Here is a 22,710-nt window from a genome sequence, read left to right as displayed (position 1 = left end):
ACAACTCGCGTTATTTGATATTTTTTGAAACAAGATTGAGTGCTCGTTAGTTGTTGCAAGAATGGTATAAACTCAGTTGTCATGCCCTCCTTTTCCAGGTTATCTAATGCCATACATCAGCAGGGTAATGCAAGGCCCGATAGTACAGTTCACACAAAAATCGCCTTGACTGTTCTATGATAACGCCTCAGAGTTGCCACAGTTTTAGGCAACTATGGCTTTCTGGCTGTACTGACAGCAGCCTTTTGGGCCATGTATCTGAAAGCTGGCAACAACGCCGCCAATTGAGTGCGGTTTTCTTCCGCCTTATTGGGTATAGGATTTGTCCACACTGCAGCTGCAGCCTCATCCCCTCCCGGCGCGAATCCCAACGACAAACAGGAACGTATCTGAAAGCTGGCAACAACGCCGCCAATTGAGTGCGGTTTTCTTCCGCCTTATTGGGTATAGGATTTGTCCACACTGCAGCTGCAGCCTCATCCCCTCCTGGTGCGAATCCCAACGACAAACAGGAACGTATCTGAAAGCTGGCAACAACGGCACCAATTGAGTGCGGTTTTCTTCCGCCTTATTGGGTATAGGATTTGTCCACACTGCAGCTGCAGCCTCATCCCCTCCTGGCGCGAATCCCAACGACAAACAGGAACGTATCTGAAAGCTGGCAACAACGCCGCCAATTGAGTGCGGTTTTCTTCCGCCTTATTGGGTATAGGATTTGTCCACACTGCAGCTGCAGCCTCATCCCCTCCTGGCGCGAATCCCAACGACAAACAGGAACGTATCTGAAAGCTGGCAACAACGCCGCCAATTGAGTGCGGTTTTCTTCCGCCTTATTGGGTATAGGATTTGTCCACACTGCAGCTGCAGCCTCATCCCCTCCTGGCGCGAATCCCAACGACAAACAGGAACGTATCTGAAAGCTGGCAACAACGCCGCCAATTGAGTGCGGTTTTCTTCCGCCTTATTGGGTATAGGATTTGTCCACACTGCAGCTGCAGCCTCATCCCCTCCTGGCGCGAATCCCAACGACAAACAGGAACGTATCTGAAAGCTGGCAACAACACCGCCAATTGAGTGCGGTTCTCTTCCGCCTTATTGGGTATAGGATTTGTCCACACTGCAGCTGCAGCCTCATCCCCTCCTGGCGCGAATCCCAATGACAAACAGGAACGTATCTGAAAGCTGGCTACAACGCCGCCAATTGTGTGCGGTTTTCTTCCGCCTTATTGGGTATAGGATTTGTCCACACTGCAGCTGCAGCCTCATCCCCTCCTGGCGCGAATCCCAATGACAAACAGGAACGTATCTGAAAGCTGGCTACAACGCCGCCAATTGAGTGCGGTTTTCTTCCGCCTTATTGGGTATAGGATTTGTCCACACTGCCGCTGCAGCCTCATCCCCTCCTGGCGCGAATCCCAACGACAAACAGGAACGTATCTGAAAGCTGGCAACAACGCCGCCAATTGAGTGCGGTTTTCTTCCGCCTTATTGGGTATAGGATTTGTCCACACTGCAGCTGCAGCCTCATCCCCTCCTGGCGCGAATCCCAATGACAAACAGGAACGTATCTGAAAGCTGGCTACAACGCCGCCAATTGAGTGCGGTTTTCTTCCGCCTTATTGGGTATAGGATTTGTCCACACTGCAGCTGCAGCCTCATCCCCTCCTGGCGCGAATCCCAACGACAAACAGGAACGTATCTGATAGCTGGCAACAACGCCGCCAATTGAGTGCGGTTTTCTTCCGCCTTATTGGGTATAGGATTTGTCCACACTGCAGCTGCAGCCACATCCCCTCCTGGCGCGAATCCCAATGACAAACAGGAACGTATCGGAAAGCTGGCTACAACGCCGCCAATTGTGTGCGGTTTTCTTCCGCCTTATTGGGTATAGGATTTGTCCACACTGCAGCTGCAGCCTCATCCCCTCCTGGCGCGAATCCCAACGACAAACAGGAACGTATCTGATAGCTGGCAACAACGCCGCCAATTGAGTGCGGTTTTCTTCCGCCTTATTGGGTATAGGATTTGTCCACACTGCAGCTGCAGCCACATCCCCTCCTGGCGCGAATCCCAATGACAAACAGGAACGTATCTGAAAGCTGGCTACAACGCCGCCAATTGAGTGCGGTTTTCTTCCGCCCTATTGGGTATAGGATTTGTCCACACTGCAGCTGCAGCCTCATCCCCTCCTGGCGCGAATCCCAACGACAAACAGGAACGTATCTGAAAGCTGGCAACAACGCCGCCAATTGAGTGCGGTTTTCTTCCGCCTTATTGGGTATAGGATTTGTCCACACTGCAGCTGCAGCCTCATCCCCTCCTGGTGCGAATCCCAACGACAAACAGGAACGTATCTGAAAGCTGGCTACAACGCCGCCAATTGAGTGCGGTTTTCTCCCGCCTTATTGGGTATAGGATTTGTCCACACTGCAGCTGCAGCCTCATCCCCTCCTGGCGCGAATCCCAACGACAAACAGGAACGTATCTGAAAGCTGGCAACAACGCCGCCAATTGAGTGCGGTTTTCTTCCGCCTTATTGGGTATAGGATTTGTCCACACGGCAGCTGCAGCCTCATCCCCTCCTGGCGCGAATCCCAACGACAAACAGGAACGTATCTGAAAGCTGGCTACAACGCCGCCAATAGAGTGCGGTTTTCTCCCGCCTTATTGGGTATAGGATTTGTCCACAATGCAGCTGCAGCCTCATCCCCTCCTGGGGCGAATCCCAACGACAAACAGGAACGTATCTGAAAGCTGGCTACAACGCCGCCAATTGAGTACGGTTTTCTTCCGCCTTATTGGGTATAGGATTTGTCCACACTGCAGCTGCAGCCTCATCCCCTCCTGGCGCGAATCCCAACGACAAACAGGAACGTATCTGAAAGCTGGCAACAACGCCGCCAACTGAGTGCGGTTTTCTTCCGCCTTATTGGGTATAGGATTTGTCCACACTGCAGCTGCATCCACATCCCCTCCTGGCGCGAATCCCAACGACAAACAGGTGCGTATCTGAAAGCTGGCAACAACGCCGCCAATTGAGTGCGGTTTTCTTCCACCTTATTGGGTATAGGATTTGTCCACACTGCAGCTGCATCCTCATCCCCTCCTGGCGCGAATCCCAACGACAAACAGGAACGTATCTGAAAGCTGGCAACAACGCCGCCAATTGAGTGCGGTTTTCTTCCGCCTTATTGGGTATAGGATTTGTCCACACTGCAGCTGCAGCCTCATCCCCTCCTGGCGCGAATCCCAACGACAAACAGGAACGTATCTGAAAGCTGGCTACAACGCCGCCAATTGAGTGTGGTTTTCTTCCGCCTTATTGGGTATAGGATTTGTCCACACTGCAGCTGCAGCCTCATCCCCTCCTGGCGCGAATCCCAACGACAAACAGGAACGTATCTGAAAGCTGGCAACAACGCCGCCAACTGAGTGCGGTTTTCTTCCGCCTTATTGGGTATAGGATTTGTCCACACTGCAGCTGCAGCCTCATCCCCTCCTGGCGCGAATCCCAACGACAAACAGGAACGTATCTGAAAGCTGGCTGCAACGCCGCCAATCGAGTGCGGTTTTCTTCCGCCTTATTGCGTATAGGATTTGTCCACACTGAAGCTGCAGCCTCATACCCTCCTGGCGCGAATCCCAACGACAAACAGGAACGTATCTGAAAGCTGGCTACAACGCCGCCAATTGAGTGCGGCTTCCTTTCGCCTTATTGGGTATACGATTTGTCCACACTGCAGCTGCGGCCTCATCCCCTCCTGGCGCGAATCCCAACGACAAACAGGAACGTATCTGAAAGCTGGCAACAACGCCGCCAATTGAGTGCGGTTTTCTTCCGCCTTATTGGGTATAGGATTTGTCTACACTGCAGCTGCAGCCTCATCCCCTCCTGGCGCGAATCCCAACGACAAACAGGAACGTATCTGAAAGCTGGCAACAACGCCGCCAATTGAGTGCGGTTCTCTTCCGCCTTATTGGGTATAGGATTTGTCCACACTGCAGCTGCAGCCTCATCCCCTCCTGGCGCGAATCCCAACGACAAACAGGAACGTATCTGAAAGCTGGCAACAACGCCGCCAATTGAGTGCGGTTTTCTTCCGCCTTATTGGGTATAGGATTTGTCCACACTGCAGCTGCAGCCTCATCCCCTCCTGGCGCGAATCCCAACGACAAACAGGAACGTATCTGAAAGCTGGCAACAACGTCGCCAATTGAGTGCGGTATTCTTCCGCCTTATTGGGTATAGGATTTGTCCACACTGCAGCTGCAGCCTCATCCCCTCCTGGCGCGAATCCCAACGACAAACAGGAACGTATCTGAAAGCTGGCAACAACGCCGCCAATTGAGTGCGGTTTTCTTCCGCCTTATTGGGTATAAGATTTGTCCACACTGCAGCTGCAGCCTCATCCCCTCCTGGCGCAAATCCTAACGACAAACAGGAACGTATCTGAAAGCTGGCTACAACGCCGCCAATTGAGTGCGGTTTTCTCCCGCCTTATTGGGTATAGGATTTGTCCACACTGCAGCTGCGGCCTCATCCTCTCCTGGCGCGAATCCCAACGACAAACAGGAACGTATCTGAAAGCTGGCAACAACGCCGCCAATTTAGTGCGGTTTTCTTCCGCCTTATTGGGTATAGGATTTTTCCACACTGCAGCTGCAGCCTCATCCCCTCCTGGCGCAAATCCCAACGACAAACAGGAAGGTATCTGAAAGCTGGCTACAACGCCGCCAATTGAGTGCGGTTTTCTCCCGCCTTATTGGGTATAGGATTTGTCCACACTGCAGCTGCAGCCTCATCCCCTCCTGGCGCGAATCCCAACGACAAACAGGAACGTATCTGAAAGCTGGCAACAACGCCGCCAATTGAGTGCGGTTTTCTTCCGCCTTATTGGGTATAGGATTTGTCCACACTGCAGCTGCAGCCTCATCCCCTCCTGGCGGGAATCTCAATGACAAACAGGAACGTATCTGAAACCTGGCTACAACGCCGCCAATTGAGTGCGGTTTTCTTCCGCCTTATTGGGTATAGGATTTGTCCACACTGCAGCTGCAGCCTTATCCCCTCCTGGCGCGAATCCCAATGACAAACAGGAACGTATCTGAAAGCTGGCTACAACGCCGCCAATTGTGTGCGGTTTTCTTCCGCCTTATTGGGTATAGGATTTGTCCACACTGCAGCTGCAGCCTCATCCCCTCCTGGCGCGAATCCCAACGACAAACAGGAACGTATCTGAAAGCTGGCAACAACGCCGCCAATTGAGTGCGGTTTTCTCCCGCCTTATTGGGTATAGGATTTGTCTACACTGCAGCTGCATCCTCATCCCCTCCTGGCGCGAATCCCAACGACAAACAGGAACGTATCTGAAAGCTGGCAACAACGCCGCCAATTGAGTGCGGCTTTCTTCCGCCTTATTGGGTATAGGATTTGTCCACACTGCAGCTGCAGCCTCATCCCCTCCTGGCGCGAATCCCAACGACAAACAGGAACGTATCTGAAAGCTGGCTACAACGCCGCCAATTGAGTGCGGTTTTCTCCCGCCTTATTGGGTATAGGATTTGTCCACACTGCAGCTGCAGCCTCATCCCCTCCTGGCGCGAATCCCAACGACAAACAGGAACGTATCTGAAAGCTGGCAACAACGCCGCCAATTGAGTGCGGTTTTCTTCCGCCTTATTGGGTATAGGATTTGTCCACACTGCAGCTGCAGCCTCATCCCCTCCTGGCGCGAATCCCAACGACAAACAGGAACGTATCTGAAAGCTGGCAACAACGCCGCCAATTGAGTGCGGTTTTCTTCCGCCTTATTGGGTATAGGATTTGTCCACACTGCAGCTGCAGCCTCATCCGCTCCTGGCGCGAATCCCAACGACAAACAGGAACGTATCTGAGAGCTGGCAACAACGCCGCCAATTGAGTGCGGTTTTCTTCCGCCTTATTGGGTATAGGATTTGTCCACACTGCAGCTGCATCCTCATCCCCTCCTGGCGCGAATCCCAACGACAAACAGGAACGTATCTGAAAGCTGGCAACAACTCCGCCAATTGAGTGCGGTTTTCTTCCGCCTTATTGGGTATAGGGTTTGTCCACACTGCAGCTGCATCCTCATCCCCTCCTGGCGCGAATCCCAACGACAAACAGGAACGTATCTGAAAGCTGGCAACAACGCCGCCAATTGAGTGCGGTTTTCTTCCGCCTTATTGGGTATAGGATTTGTCCACACTGCAGCTGCATCCTCATCCCCTCCTGGCGCGAATCCCAACGACAAACAGGAACGTATCTGAAAGCTGGCAACAACGCCGCCAATTGAGTGCGGTTTTCTTTCGCCTTATTGGGTATAGGATTTGTCCACACTGCAGCTGCAGCCTCATCCCCTCCTGGCGCGAATCCCAACGACAAACAGGAACGTATCTGAAAGCTGGCAACAACGCCGCCAATTGAGTGCGGTTTTCTTGCGCCTTATTGGGTATAGGATTTGTCCACACTGCAGCTGCAGCCTCATCCCCTCCCGGCGTGAATCCCAACGACAAACAGGAACGTATCTGAAAGCTGGCAACAACGCCGCCAATTGAGTGCGGTTTTCTTCCGCCTTATTGGGTATAGGATTTGTCCACACTGCAGCTGCAGCCTCATCCCCTCCTGGCGCGAATCCCAACGACAAACAGGAACGTATCTGAAAGCTGGCAACAACGCCGCCAATTGAGTGCGTTTTCTTCCGCCTTATTCGGTATAGGATTTGTCCACACTGCAGCTGCAGCCTCATCCCCTCCCGGCGCGAATCCCAACGACAAACAGGAACGTATCTGAAAGCTGGCAACAACGCCGCCAATTGAGTGCGGTTCTCTTCCGCCTTATTGGGTATAGGATTTGTGCACACTGCAGCTGCAGCCTCATCCCCTCCTGGCGCGAATCCCAACGACAAACAGGAACGTATCTGAAAGCTGGCAACAAGGCCGCCAATTGAGTGCGGTTTTCTCCCGCCTTATTGGGTATAGGATTTGTCCACACTGCAGCTGCAGCCTCATCCCCTCCTGGCGCGAATCCCAACGACAAACAGGAACGTATCTGAAAGCTGGCAACAACGCCGCCAATTGAGTGCGGTTTTCTTCCGCCTTATTGGGTATAGGATTTGTCCACACTGCAGCTGCAGCCTCATCCCCTCCTGGCGGGAATCTCAATGACAAACAGGAACGTATCTGAAACCTGGCTACAACGCCGCCAATTGAGTGCGGTTTTCTTCCGCCTTATTGGGTATAGGATTTGTCCACACTGCAGCTGCAGCCTTATCCCCTCCTGGCGCGAATCCCAATGACAAACAGGAACGTATCTGAAAGCTGGCTACAACGCCGCCAATTGTGTGCGGTTTTCTTCCGCCTTATTGGGTATAGGATTTGTCCACACTGCAGCTGCAGCCTCATCCCCTCCTGGCGCGAATCCCAACGACAAACAGGAACGTATCTGAAAGCTGGCAACAACGCCGCCAATTGAGTGCGGTTTTCTCCCGCCTTATTGGGTATAGGATTTGTCCACACTGCAGCTGCATCCTCATCCCCTCCTGGCGCGAATCCCAACGACAAACAGGAACGTATCTGAAAGCTGGCAACAACGCCGCCAATTGAGTGCGGCTTTCTTCCGCCTTATTGGGTATAGGATTTGTCCACACTGCAGCTGCAGCCTCATCCCCTCCTGGCGCGAATCCCAACGACAAACAGGAACGTATCTGAAAGCTGGCTACAACGCCGCCAATTGAGTGCGGTTTTCTCCCGCCTTATTGGGTATAGGATTTGTCCACACTGCAGCTGCAGCCTCATCCCCTCCTGGCGCGAATCCCAACGACAAACAGGAACGTATCTGAAAGCTGGCAACAACGCCGCCAATTGAGTGCGGTTTTCTTCCGCCTTATTGGGTATAGGATTTGTCCACACTGCAGCTGCAGCCTCATCCCCTCCTGGCGCGAATCCCAACGACAAACAGGAACGTATCTGAAAGCTGGCAACAACGCCGCCAATTGAGTGCGGTTTTCTTCCGCCTTATTGGGTATAGGATTTGTCCACACTGCAGCTGCAGCCTCATCCGCTCCTGGCGCGAATCCCAACGACAAACAGGAACGTATCTGAGAGCTGGCAACAACGCCGCCAATTGAGTGCGGTTTTCTTCCGCCTTATTGGGTATAGGATTTGTCCACACTGCAGCTGCATCCTCATCCCCTCCTGGCGCGAATCCCAACGACAAACAGGAACGTATCTGAAAGCTGGCAACAACTCCGCCAATTGAGTGCGGTTTTCTTCCGCCTTATTGGGTATAGGGTTTGTCCACACTGCAGCTGCATCCTCATCCCCTCCTGGCGCGAATCCCAACGACAAACAGGAACGTATCTGAAAGCTGGCAACAACGCCGCCAATTGAGTGCGGTTTTCTTCCGCCTTATTGGGTATAGGATTTGTCCACACTGCAGCTGCATCCTCATCCCCTCCTGGCGCGAATCCCAACGACAAACAGGAACGTATCTGAAAGCTGGCAACAACGCCGCCAATTGAGTGCGGTTTTCTTTCGCCTTATTGGGTATAGGATTTGTCCACACTGCAGCTGCAGCCTCATCCCCTCCTGGCGCGAATCCCAACGACAAACAGGAACGTATCTGAAAGCTGGCAACAACGCCGCCAATTGAGTGCGGTTTTCTTGCGCCTTATTGGGTATAGGATTTGTCCACACTGCAGCTGCAGCCTCATCCCCTCCCGGCGTGAATCCCAACGACAAACAGGAACGTATCTGAAAGCTGGCAACAACGCCGCCAATTGAGTGCGGTTTTCTTCCGCCTTATTGGGTATAGGATTTGTCCACACTGCAGCTGCAGCCTCATCCCCTCCTGGCGCGAATCCCAACGACAAACAGGAACGTATCTGAAAGCTGGCAACAACGCCGCCAATTGAGTGCGTTTTCTTCCGCCTTATTCGGTATAGGATTTGTCCACACTGCAGCTGCAGCCTCATCCCCTCCCGGCGCGAATCCCAACGACAAACAGGAACGTATCTGAAAGCTGGCAACAACGCCGCCAATTGAGTGCGGTTCTCTTCCGCCTTATTGGGTATAGGATTTGTGCACACTGCAGCTGCAGCCTCATCCCCTCCTGGCGCGAATCCCAACGACAAACAGGAACGTATCTGAAAGCTGGCAACAAGGCCGCCAATTGAGTGCGGGTTTCTTCCGCCTTATTGGGTATAGGATTTGTCCACACTGCAGCTGAAGCCTCATCCCCTCCTGGCGCGAATCCCAACGACAAACAGGAACGTATCTGAAAGCTGGCTACAACGCCGCCAATTGAGTGCGGTTTTCTCCCGCCTTATTGGGTATAGGATTTGTCCACACTGCAGCTGCAGCCTCATCCCCTCCTGGCGCGAATCCCAACGACAAACAGGAACGTATCTGAAAGCTGGCAACAACGCCGCCAATTGAGTGCGGTTTTCTTCCGCCTTATTGGGTATTGGATTTGTCCACACTGCAGCTGCAGCCTCATCCGCTCCTGGCGCGAATCCCAACGACAAACAGAAACGTATCTGAGAGCTGGCAACAACGCCGCCAATTGAGTGCGGTTTTCTTCCGCCTTATTGGGTATAGGATTTGTCCACACTGCAGCTGCATCCTCATCCCCTCCTAGCGCGAATCCCAACGACAAACAGGAACGTATCTGAAAGCTGGCAACAACTCCGCCAATTGAGTGCGGTTTTCTTCCGCCTTATTGGGTATAGGGTTTGTCCACACTGCAGCTGCATCCTCATCCCCTCCTGGCGCGAATCCCAACGACAAACAGGAACGTATCTGAAAGCTGGCAACAACGCCGCCAATTGAGTGCGGTTTTCTTCCGCCTTATTGGGTATCGGATTTGTCCACACTGCAGCTGCAGCCTCATCCCCTCCTGGCGCGAATCCCAACGACAAACAGGAACGTATCTGAAAGCTGGCAACAACGCCGCCAATTGAGTGCGGTTTTCTTCCGCCTTATTGGGTATAGGATTTGTCCACACTGCAGCTGCAGCCTCATCCCCTCCTGGCGCGAATCCCAACGACAAACAGGAACGTATCTGAAAGCTGGCAACAACGCCGCCAATTGAGTGCGGTTTTCTTCCGCCTTATTGGGTATAGGATTTGTCCACACTGCAGCTGTAGCCTCATCCCCTCCCGGCGCGAATCCCAACGACAAACAGGAACGTATCTGAAAGCTGGCAACAACGCCGCCAATTGAGTGCGGTTTTCTTCCGCCTTATTGGGTATAGGATTTGTCCACACTGCAGCTGCAGCCTCTTCCCCTCCCGGCGCGAATCCCAACGACAAATAGGAACGTATCTGAAAGCTGGCAACAACGCCGCCAATTGAGTGCGGTTTTCTTCCGCCTTATTGGGTATAGGATTTGTCCACACTGCAGCTGCAGCCTCATCCCCTCCCGGCGCGAATCCCAACGACAAACAGGAACGTATCTGAAAGCTGGCAACAACGCCGCCAATTGAGTGTGGTTTTCTTCCGCCTTATTGGGTATAGGATTTGTCCACACTGCAGCTGCAGCCTCATCCCCTCCTGACGCGAATCCCAACGACAAACAGGAACCTATCTGAAAGCTGGCAACAATGCCGCCAATTGAGTGCGGTTTTCTTCCGCCTTATTGGGTATAGGATTTGTCCACACTGCAGCTGCAGCCTCATCCCCTCCTGGCGCGAATCCCAACGACAAACAGGAACGTATCTGAAAGCTGGCAACAACGCCGCCAATTGAGTGCGGTTTTCTTCCGCCTTATTGGGTATAGGATTTGTCCACACTGTAGCTGCAGCCTCATCCCCTCCCGGCGCGAATCCCAACGACAAACAGGAACGTATCTGAAAGCTGGCAACAACGCCGCCAATTGAGTGCGGTTTTCTTCCGCCTTATTGGGTATAGGATTTGTCCACACTGCAGCTGCAGCCTCATCCCCTCCTGGCGCGAATCCCAACGACAAACAGGAACGTATCTGAAAGCTGGCAACAACGCCGCCAATTGAGTGCGGTTTTCTTCCGCCTTATTGGGTATAGGATTTGTCCACACTGCAGCTGCAGCCTCATCCCCTCCTGGCGCGAATCCCAACGACAAACAGGAACGTATCTGAAAGCTGGCAACAACGCCACTAATTGAGTGCGGTTTTCTTCCGCCTTATTGGGTATAGGATTTGTCCACACTGCAGCTGCAGCCTCATCCCCTCCTGGCGCGAATCCCAACGACAAACAGGAACGTATCTGAAAGCTGGCAACAACGCCGCCAATTGAGTGCGGTTTTCTTCCGCCTTATTGGGTATAGGATTTGTCCACACTGCAGCTGCAGCCTCATCCCCTCCTGGCGCGAATCTCAACGACAAACAGGAACGTATCTGAAAGCTGGCAACAACGCCGCCAATTGAGTGCGGTTTTCTTCCGCCTTATTGGGTACAGGATTTGTCCACATTGCAGCTGCAGCCTCATCCCCTCCTGGCACGAATCCCAACGACAAACAGGAACGTATCTGAAAGCTGGCTACAACGCCGCCAATTGAGTGCGGTTTTCTCCCGCCTTATTGGGTATAGGATTTGTCCACACTGCAGCTGCAGCCTCATCCCCTCCTGGCACGAATCCCAACGACAAACAGGATCGGCAGCGTAGCTGTACGTTAACCCTTTCGTGAGCCGTGGGAAACATGCTTCCCACTACAATGAACCCGCTTCTAGTCCCGTGGGATTCACAGTTCCCACCTCTGTACGTTGCTACTACGTAGTGAACAATACAGGGTACAACTTCCAATCGGAAGTTCCCGCCGATTTTGCTGTACCTTCGAGCAGAGGCATTGTACAGCTGAGTGTTGCTCTGTAGAGAAGCCTTTCAGTGCTGTTTGCGTGACATTTTGTGATTTTTTTTCCTCAGAGCTATAGTATAAGGTAAATACTTTTGATTTACCCAAATTTATGAAGGAAAACGTAAAATTGGAACGAGGAGAATTCCAGTTTGAAACAAAAGGAGCCATTTCTGCAGTAAAATGGATCGATGACCGTCCAGTCACTTTCCTGTCCTCAGTTCATGAACCATGAGAAACAGCCACAGTGAGAAGGAAAGACAAGGATGTTACTAGTACAGAGATTTCTTGTCCTGAAGTTGTGGCAGAATACAACAAAATAATGGGCGGTGTCGATAAGTTTGATCAATTACGAGAAAGGTATGCTATTGGCAGACGTTCTGTAAAATGGTGGACGTTGCTGCAGTGAACAGTTTTATCCTGTGGAAAATACGTAAAAGAGAAAGTGGACAGCATGATCAGCTCACCTACAGGATCCATCTAGCCAGACAATTGATCGCTGGCTTCTCATCACAAAAAGGGCGCGGACAAAAACCTGTCTTTCTGGCAAATAGGGGAAGAGTACCTGAAGATTTTCGTCATGTGGCTGTAGGGGAGCATCAACCCATGTTAGGAGAAATCTACTGGACGTGCCTTCATTGTAGTACAAAAAATGCGGAAAAGAGCACTCGCTGTGTTTGTACGTATTGTCAAATACCACTTTGAATAAACCCATGTGTCCGAAAATTTCATGGCAAGTAATTGTGAAAAATCATTGTAACAAGAGAGGTAAATTTATCAAATAAATGTGACATATATTGAAAAAGTTGTTTTTGTCATTTAACTCCAAGGAAGGGTAGTGGGAAGAATACTTCCCACCTCGTTGTGTGAACTCACTTTCACAGTTGGAGCAAATTTGATATTCTGTATGATAAATATACCTATCTGTTAACTACTATCTTCTCTCCATTCATTAAAAAAAACTCCTCAATAATTTTGCCCACGAAAGGGTTAAAGGCGCCAGCAACGTGATGGGAGAGAGGAAAGGTTACAGCATAAATGTAGGGCTCCGTATTCGACAGGGAGAGGTTGACATTTTGTATGAAAGGGAATCCAACGATCTAACTGTGGTATCGATAGCTACGACGCCACGGCGTAGGTGCAAGTTCATAGGTTGGCACTACGACACTGACACCGACTACAGCGCCCTCTGGCAGGCGCTGTTCAGTTCTACGAGCGCCGCTGCAGATTCTACCCATTTGATTCCTAGGAGACGACCTAGCAACATTGTTTCTACTTCGTAGGGGGCCATTACTGACTGTTACTCCAACGATAGATGGTCTCACTACTAGTAGCCCTTACCGTTGATATGCGTACGGTTTCGCACCTACGTGCTCATCTGTACGCAAAGTTAAGTAAGAAGAGTTACAACTTATACGCAGTACCGCAGTACTCCCTTTTCCTGCTCCTACTCACTTCCTACATTCGGCCTACCCTTCAATTTACAGGAACAGACCCACGCGCCGCCTTCCAGGCGGGATACAAAACTAACAATAAACACAGAGGAATAAATGGGGCAATATTAAGATCCGTGTTAAAGTTACAATGAAGAGTACACCAACAGCACTGTAAAAATAGCAGGGCGCTCACTTGTGGAAAGACGCGCCCAGCGACGGATTAAGCTCTATATACAAAAGGCAATGCCCTGATTGACTAATAGCAGCGCCCAGCCCAAGCGGCTAAGGATAGAAACTTTAAATTTCGAGAAGGTGTGGAACTTACACAGTAAACAGGGATAAACGGTTTTTTGAAAAATGTCGCAATTTTGAAGCTAGACCTACGAAAATTAGTATTTGGCTTCACGGTCCGAAATAAAGAAATACGTTTCTCAACATTTTTGGAAATTTAACTATGGGATGAAATAGTGGGTGAAAACTTTTTTGGAAATACATCATTAAAGAACCGCTAAGGTATTTTTAAAGCTACATCTATGAACACTGGTATTTGACTTCTCGGCCACAAATAAAAAAAATATGTATCTCAGTGTTTTTGGAATCTGAACCTGTAAGGGGGTGAAATTGGGGATGAGACTTTTTAAAAATATTTCAATATAAAAACAGTTTTAAAGCTAGAACTATGAAAATTTGAATTTAGCTTGTCAATTAGAAAGAAAAATACGTGTTCCACTGATTTTGTGAATTCAACACCTACGGCGGTGAAACGGCCGTTTCAAGTTTTTATGAAAAATTTCGTTGTGCAAGCCTTTTTGAAACTAGATCTATGAAATTTGTATTTGACTCCTCTGTTATAAATAAAACACGCGCGTGTCACTGTTTTTGGAAATTCAACCAATAAGTCGTAAAACGTGTTAGGGAAATATTTCATTGCGAAAGCATTTTTAAAGCTAAATCTCTGAAAATTGGTGTTTGGCTTCTCAGTTTGAGATGAGAAAATACGTTTTCACTATGTTTAGGTATTGAACTCCTAAGGGTAAAATAGGGGATGAAAGGCTTTTTGAAAGTATGTCGCTATTAAGGGAATTTTGAAGCTAGAACTAAGAAAACTGGTATTTTGTTTCTCAGAAAGAAAACAAAAAAATACGTGTTTTATTATTTTAGGAAATTCAGCCACTAAGAGGGCAAAATAGTGGGCGAAAGCTTTGTTTTTAAATAAATAATCACTGAAGAACTACTAGAGCATTTTAAAGCTACATCTATGACAACTGCTATTTGACTTCTCAGTTGGAAATAAGAAAATACGTGTTTCAGTGTTTCTGGAAATTCGATCCCTAATGGAGAGCAACAGGGGATCAATTTTTTTTAAAGAAAATATTTCGTTACATTAAAAAAATTTAAAACTAAATTTACAAACAGTGGTAGTTTACTTCTCGGTTAGATATACAGAAATATTTGCTAGGGATGAAAGTTACTATGGAAACATCTTCACAAGAACGCAGAAGGCCTGATTAACAAAAACTTTGGACTCCAGATACCGGAATCTGGTTAGTGGTCAGAAGTATTTCGGAAAAGACCATGTTTATATGGCCTTAATTAGCGTGAAAAGCTTAGGTGTTGTAATTTGTGAACAACGTAATAATTCGATCAAATAAAAACAAAGATCTCTGCAGGCTATGCAGTCTAAGCGAGCGAAGCAGCGGGCGCTAAGCTACACTCATTCTCATAAATTAAGGATAAGGCTTATACAAGATGAAACAACGCTCTGGTGGGCGGTTTGCGGGTTTAAATCACCTCGGGGTATGAGCATGCGGTGCATTTGACCTGCGGTCGTCGCACGGTGGCGCTGGCAGCAGTCCACATATGCAGAGGTGTGTTGGTGCATGCCAGAGTGCGGTACAGCGAGTAAGTGTGGAGACGTTTTCAGACTTGCTAATGGTGACTGTGTGTTGAAAATGGCTCAAAGAACACATATTGATTACGTTATGAGGGGTAGAATACTAGGACGACTGGAGGCTGGTTAAACACAGCAGGTCGTAGCACGCGCCCTCCGTGTGCCACCACAAAGTTTGATCTCAAGATTATGGCAACGATTCCAGCCGACAGGAAACATGTCCATGCGCTACAGTACGGGACGTCCACAGTGTACAACACCACAAGAAGACCGATATCTCACCATCAGTGCCCGCAGACGGCCACGGAGTACTGCAAGTAGCCCTGCTCCGGACCTACCGCAGCCACTGGAACAGTTGTCTCCAGACACACAGTCTACAGACGACTGAACAGACATGGTTTATTGGCCAGGAGACCTGCAAAGAGCATTCCACTGTCCCCTGGCCACAGCATGTAAAGCCTGGTGTCAAGAACGCAGTACATGGTCATTGCAACAGTGGTCCCAGGTTGTGTTCACGGACGAGTCCAGGCATAGTGTGAACAGTAATTCTCTCAGGGTTTTCATCTGGCGTGAACCAGGAACCAGGTACCAACCCCTTAATGTCCTTGAAAGGGACCTGTATGGAGATCGTTGTTTGATGGTGCGAGGTGGGATTATGATTGATGCACGTACACCCCTGCATGTCTTTGACAGAGGAACTGTAACAGGTCAGGTGCATCGGGACGTCAATTTACACCAGTATGTCCGCCTATTCAGGGGTGCAGTGGGTCCCACCTTCCTCCTGATGGATGATAACGCACGGCCCCACTGAGCTGCCATCGTAGAGGAGTACCTTGAAACAGAAGATGTCAGGCGAGTGGAGCGGCCTGCCTGTTCTCCAAACCTAAACCCCATCGAGCACGTCTGGGATGGCTTTAGTCGACGTATCGCTGCACACTTCTGGAACTCCGACAGCTCTGGTGCAAGAATGGGAGGCTATACCCCAGCAGCTGCTCGACCACCTGATCCAGAGTATGCCAACCGATTGTGCGGCCTGTGTACGTGTGCATGGTGATCATATCCCATATTGATGTCGAGGTACATGCGCAGGAAACAGTGGCGTTTTGTAACACGTGTTTCGGGACGGTTTTCTCAACTTATCACCAATACCGTCGAGTTATAGATCTGTGTCGTGTGTGTTCCCTTTGTGCCTATGTTATTAGCGCCAGTTTTATGTAGTGCTACGTTGTGAGGCATCACATTCTGCAGTCATCCTTAATTTATGAGCGTGAGTGTAGTTACACGTGAGCGGTGGCAGCCACGGGCTACGGGCAGGTTACCTGGTGCCAGTAGGGGTCTGTGTCGCTGTGCGAGGCGACCATGTCGTCGACCCAGGCTCGGTTCTTCTCCAGGAAGCTCTGCACGGCGCGGCAGGCGGCTGGCCGCCCCTTCGCACCGTCCGCCGAGTCGCTGCAGTAGTCCGCCATCGTGTTTGTCCAGTGCATCGCGATCAGGTCGGCCGTGGTCACGCCCTCCACAAAGCCCACAGTGAAAGCCTGCGTCTCGTCGTCGAAGCCAGGGTTCGTGTGCATCTCCAAGAAGGCCCATCTGGAAATGCACAAAACGAACGCCTCGTTAGTCTTTCTTTCTTCGTTATGTGGTCTGCAACTCACGACACAGTCTAGAGAGAGCAACTGTTACTGAAATTACTCAAGGCAATTCCTCGTGTAAATATCATCTCCAAATTGGCCAGTTTGCAGAATAGTCACTGGGGTGCAAATTTACACAGACCACACTGAACAAACTGAATATTGGCCTGCCTCAAGTTTCAGTCTTCCCTCCTATAATGTTCAACCGGTATAACCGAGATCTGCCAGAAACTGTCTCGCAAATTAATATACGCCGATGACATCTGGCAAGAGGCTCAACACACTATCAGAGAGAGAGAGAGAGAGAGAGAGAGAGAGAGAGAGAGAGAGAGCAATAATGATAACAGTGGAGGCGCTTGTATCGGATAGGCAAGTTCACTGTGCAAAATATTAATCTCCCCTGTTACAAGAACAGAATAATCGGTTCGGAACGCTCTAGATTATGTAGAAGACTCGGTACCAAGCGGTCATGTGACCATCCACTGCTAACGAAAGTTATTGCAGATATATATACACTCCTGGAAATGGAAAAAAGAACACATTGACACCGGTGTGTCAGACCCACCATACTTGCTCCTGACACTGCGAGAGGGCTGTACAAGCAATGATCACACGCACGGCACAGCGGACACACCAGGAACCGCGGTGTTGGCCGTCGAATGGCGCTAGCTGCGCAGCATTTGTGCACCGCCGCCGTCAGTGTCAGCCAGTTTGCCGTGGCATACGGAGCTCCATCGCAGTCTTTAACACTGGTAGCATGCCGCGACAGCGTGGACGTGAACCGTATGTGCAGTTGACGGACTTTGAGCGAGGGCGTATAGTGGGCATGCGGGAGGCCGGGTGGACGTACCGCCGAATTGCTCAACACGTGGGGCGTGAGGTCTCCACAGTACATCGATGTTGTCGCCAGTGGTCGGCGGAAGGTGCACGTGCCCGTCGACCTGGGACCGGACCGCAGCGACGCACGGATGCACGCCAAGACCGTAGGATCCTACGCAGTGCCGTAGGGGACCGCACCGCCACTTCCCAGCAAATTAGGGACACTGTTGCTCCTGGGGTATCGGCGAGGACCATTCGCAACCGTCTCCATGAAGCTGGGCTACGGTCCCGCACACCGTTAGGCCGTCTTCCGCTCACGCCCCAACATCGTGCAGCCCGCCTCCAGTGGTGTCGCGACAGGCGTGAATGGAGGGACGAATGGAGACGTGTCGTCTTCAACGATGAGAGTCGCTTCTGCCTTGGTGCCAATGATGGTCGTATGCGTGTTTGGCGCCGTGCAGGTGAGCGCCACAATCAGGACTGCATACGACCGAGGCACACAGGGCCAACACCCGGCATCATGGTGTGGGGAGCGATCTCCTACACTGGCCGTACACCACTGGTGATCGTCGAGGGGACACTGAATAGTGCACGGTACATCCAAACCGTCATCGAACCCATCGTTCTACCATTCCTAGACCGGCAAGGGAACTTGCTGTTCCAACAGGACAATGCACGTCCGCATGTATCCCGTGCCACCCAACGTGCTCTAGAAGGTGTAAGTCAACTAACCTGGCCAGCAAGATCTCCGGATCTGTCCCCCATTGAGCATGTTTGGGACTGGATGAAGCGTCGTCTCACGCGGTCTGCACGTCCAGTACGAACGCTGGTCCAACTGAGGCGCCAGGTGGAAATGGCATGGCAAGCCGTTCCACAGGACTACATCCAGCATCTCTACGATCGTCTCCATGGGAGAATAGCAGCCTGCATTGCTGCGAAAGGTGGATATACACTGTACTAGTGCCGACATTGTGCATGCTCTGTTGCCTGTGTCTATGTGCCTGTGGTTCTGTCAGTGTGATCATGTGATGTATCTGACCCCAGGAATGTGTCAATAAAGTTTCCCCTTCCTGGGACAATGAATTCACGGTGTTCTTATTTCAATTTCCAGGAGTGTATATAGAGCGTTCTCAACACCGACGTTTTTGAGATTCCCGATTCTCGCGCAATTTGTCTGGTACTGATGTGCGGACTAGCCGCGACAGCAGCTAAAACACCTACTTGGGCATCATCATTTGTTGCAGGTCGTGGTTGACGTTTCACATGTAGCTGAACACTTCCTGTTTGCCGGCCGAAGTGGCCGCGCGGTTCTGGCGCTGCAGTCTGGAACCGCGAGACCGCTACGGTCGCAGGTTCGAATCCTGCCTCGGGCATGGCTGTGTGTGATGTCCTTACGTTCGTTAGCTTTAACTAGTTCTAAGTTCTAGGGGACTAATGACCTCAACAGTTGAGTCCCATAGTGCTCAGAGCCATTTGAGCCTTCCTGTTTCCTTAAATAACGTAACTATCCGGCGAACGGTCCGGACACTTGGATGATGTCGTCCAGGATACATAGCACAAGCCCGTTGGGCATTTTGATCACAATAGCCATACATCAACACGATAGCGACCTTTTCCGCAATTGGTAAACCGTTCATTTTAACACGGATAATGTATCACGAAGCAAATACCGTCCGCACTGGTTGAATGTCACGTGATACCACGTACTTATACGTTTGTGACTTTTACAGCGCCATCTATCACAAAGCGAAAAAAGTGGTCCAACTAAAACATTCATATTTCTTTATGTACTACACGAATCTGTAATAAAAAATGGGGGTTCCTATTTACAAAACCACAGTTGCTATCCATTTGACCTATGGCAGCGCCATCTAACGGGCCAACCATAGCGCCATCTGGTTTCCCCCTTCAAGCTAGCCAAGTTTCGTTCTTTGTAGTTTTTTCGTTTGACGCTTATTTCGTGAGATGTTTGGCCCGGTCACGATCGTATGTGCGCGCGCGCGCGCGCGCGCGCGCGAGCGCGCGTGTGTGCGTGTGTATGTGTGTGTGTGTGTGTGTGTGTGTGTCAATCCACCACAGTGAGATGGATCAGCGTCGAACTTTTACAGAATCGAAGAAAGATTGTGACGTTTTTGGAGAACGAAAATCTCTCAATAAAAATCAACATGGGTTCCGCAAAACTCAACCAACTCTGTTCCCTATGAGATCCATAGTGCCGTAGACAACGGCGCTCGGGTTGGTGCCGTGTTACTTGTCTTCAGGGAGCCATTTGGCACAGCACCGCACTGCCGTTCAGTGAAATAAAATTCGACCTTATCTAGCACCGGACCAGATTTGCGATTGGATTCAAGACTTCCTTGCAGACAGAATTCAACGTGTCGCTTTTAACGGCACAAAATCGGCAGATGTCAAGGTAATTTCTGGAATACCCCAAGGAAGTAGGATAGGGCCTTTATTATGTGCTCTAGTAGAAAGCGTCAGAAGTTCTTAATCAGTAGTCGCAGATGGTCCGGTTGTTGGAGACATAACGACTTGCAGAATGACCTGTGGAAAATTGATGAATGGTGCAATCTCTGGTAGTTGAACCTGAACGTAAATGAATGAATATATGCGCACACACGGGGAAAGAAAGCAAAAAATGGTTCAAATGGCTCTAAGTACTATGAGACTTAACATCTGAGGTGATCAGTCCCCTAGACTTAGAACTACTTAAACGTAACTTAAGGACATCACACACATCCATGCCCGAGGCAGGATTCGAACCGGCGACCGTAGCAGCAGCGCGATTCAGGACTGAAGCGCCTAGAAACCCTCGTCCACAGCGGCCGGCGGAAAGAAAGCTACTACTGTACAACTAAACTACTGACGAGAAACTGCAGGAAGCAGTATCTACCGTAGATTATCTGAGAGTAACCACTCAGAGCAACCTTAAGTGCAATGACCACATAAAACAGTAAGAAAAGCAGATGCCAGACCGATACATAGGAAGATTCTTAAAAATGTAGCTCATCCACGAAGAAAATGGCTTATAAGGCGCTCGTTACAATAGAGAGAAGATCCAACGAAGAGCGGCGCGTTTCGTCACGCGATCGTTTAGTCTTACCCAAATGTTCAACAAACCCCATTGGCAGACGTTACAAGACAGGCGTTGAGCATCACGGAGAGGTTTACTATTGAAATTTCGAGAGAGCACTTTGCGGGAAGATTCGGACAACGTATTACTTCCTCCCGCATAAAAGTCGCGTAATGACCACGACGAGAAAATTCGAGAAATTTGATCCAGTACAGAGGCTCCCCGACAATCATTCATCCCCACGCCGCAGGTGGAACAGGGTAGGGGGCATCAGTTAGTGGTACCACCATTAGGTGACTTGCGGAGTATGATGTGTACGTAGGTGTAAATTAAAGGAGCTACTGTGTTTGGAGGTACATATGACAACATCGTGACTGAAGATGCCCGGTTTCTTGGCGTATCAACGAGGTATGACCAGCATATTTACAGCCGAGTAACACGGCGTAAGAGCAACGGTCGTAAAAAGATCCTTCCGAACAGGATCACGGACGAATGTGACGCCTTACCAGCGACAGACTGTTTCAAATGCTGCTGTCAGTGGACGCTGGTATGTCTCGAGCAGTTTCCCAGCGAACTCTGCTAAGGGAATTGCATGCAATGGCCACTGGGAGTGGGGTTTCTCGCGACAGGACACTGCTCATAGCGACACGAAGTTGCACGTCTTACATGGGCCAAATAACACAGACTACACATTAGTGTGGAGGCATGTAATACGGCCCTACGAGTGGCTACTTTGCCTCTTTTCAAATCAAGCAAGGCGCGGGGTGCACTTAGCCCGCAGTGTATGGAAGGTACAGCTCAGGCAGGATGTGGTTCCGCGATGTTTTATTGGTGTTTTTGGTACCACGAATAGGACGTATCATTCAGGTTACCGTAAACATCAACCAGCACTCTTATTTCAACGTTCTCGTAGATCAAGTGTTGTTGAATAAGTTGTGCACATTCCAGTCTTCAAGTTTACGGCAGTCGTGACCACAGGCCTGCGCACAAACATTCCTGGTTTGCCGAACACTCAGATGCTCTATAGCATCTTGACTTAGCCACTAAATCACCCGATCTTAATCCGATGCAAACTGTCTGGGACTGTTTGGGACAGCGGTGGAAACGTGACAATCAATATCGTCGCAATTTGGTGGCTTTAGTGTATCTAATCATCAACGAGTGTCTTCAGCTCGATACGGGAAACCTGAAGAAATTCATATTCTCTCTCTTCCTCGCCGAATTGAAGTCATTATTAAGGATAGGTCTCCTGCGTTATCCCGTGTGCTTATGTATTAGCAGTACCGGAAAGTAATGCTTTTTTTGTATACATTAAATTGAAACGGATAAATTGTTGACTAGTTTTTATTGTTAATAAGTGATGCAATCACCCCTGATGTGCAAATTTTCAATGCCGTATCGATAAAAAATCAATTAGTATTTCAGGAAAATTTCTGGAGATGGTATTTTGGACCTCATCCAAAGTTTAACATTTTTTGCCACTGAGAAAATGCTGTAGTGATCGGCATGAATGGAAACCCGAAGGCTCCGAAGCCTAGCATTGTGGGTGAGGCAATACCTCCCACTCCAACTCATAATTTTTTTCCAGGGCTCATCTTGGGCAGTGCGGTCTTTCATTATCTTGTTGAAGAATAACATCTTTTCCGTTGACACTCGCTGAGCACTCTTCAATTAAAAATTGATTTATCTACCCTGTTGTTCACAGTAAAGGTCTGCATTCTCAGTCTGTCCAGGTTTCAGCACTTCAAAATGAACAACTTCACGAATACTCCAGCAAACACACAAAAGCGCCTTTCTAGAGTGAAAATCTTGCTTCCTGGCTATACATTTCGGAGAGAGCCACTGCCTTTTACGCTCTGAATTATCAAAGCCGACCCATTTTTCCATCTCCAGTGATCTGCACTGTGCCGCTGAAGCAGTAAATTACATGTGGTGGACCGATTGCTTTGTTTTTCCTTACTAATTTGAAGCAAACGCTCTATGATGGTAGACCAAAGCTAATTAAGATTCTTTGACG

The 22,710-nt window shown here is 49.8% G+C and overlaps 1 protein-coding gene across 1 annotated transcript in view; it reads right to left on the bottom strand.

The window, feature by feature from the left end:
* Positions 1-22,710, bottom strand: part of LOC126461746 (putative phospholipase B-like 2) — a 165,915-nt gene that overhangs the window by 117,430 nt on the left and 25,775 nt on the right. Inside the window, exon 2 of the mRNA XM_050096020.1 lies at positions 16,493-16,760. Within this exon, the coding sequence (XP_049951977.1) occupies positions 16,493-16,760 (268 nt within the window). The remainder of the gene's footprint in view (positions 1-16,492; positions 16,761-22,710) is intronic.

Source organism: Schistocerca serialis, chromosome 1 (assembly GCF_023864345.2).
Source record: "Schistocerca serialis cubense isolate TAMUIC-IGC-003099 chromosome 1, iqSchSeri2.2, whole genome shotgun sequence".
Lineage (NCBI taxonomy): Eukaryota > Metazoa > Arthropoda > Insecta > Orthoptera > Acrididae > Schistocerca > Schistocerca serialis.
This window is presented reverse-complemented; position numbering and strand designations above follow the sequence as displayed.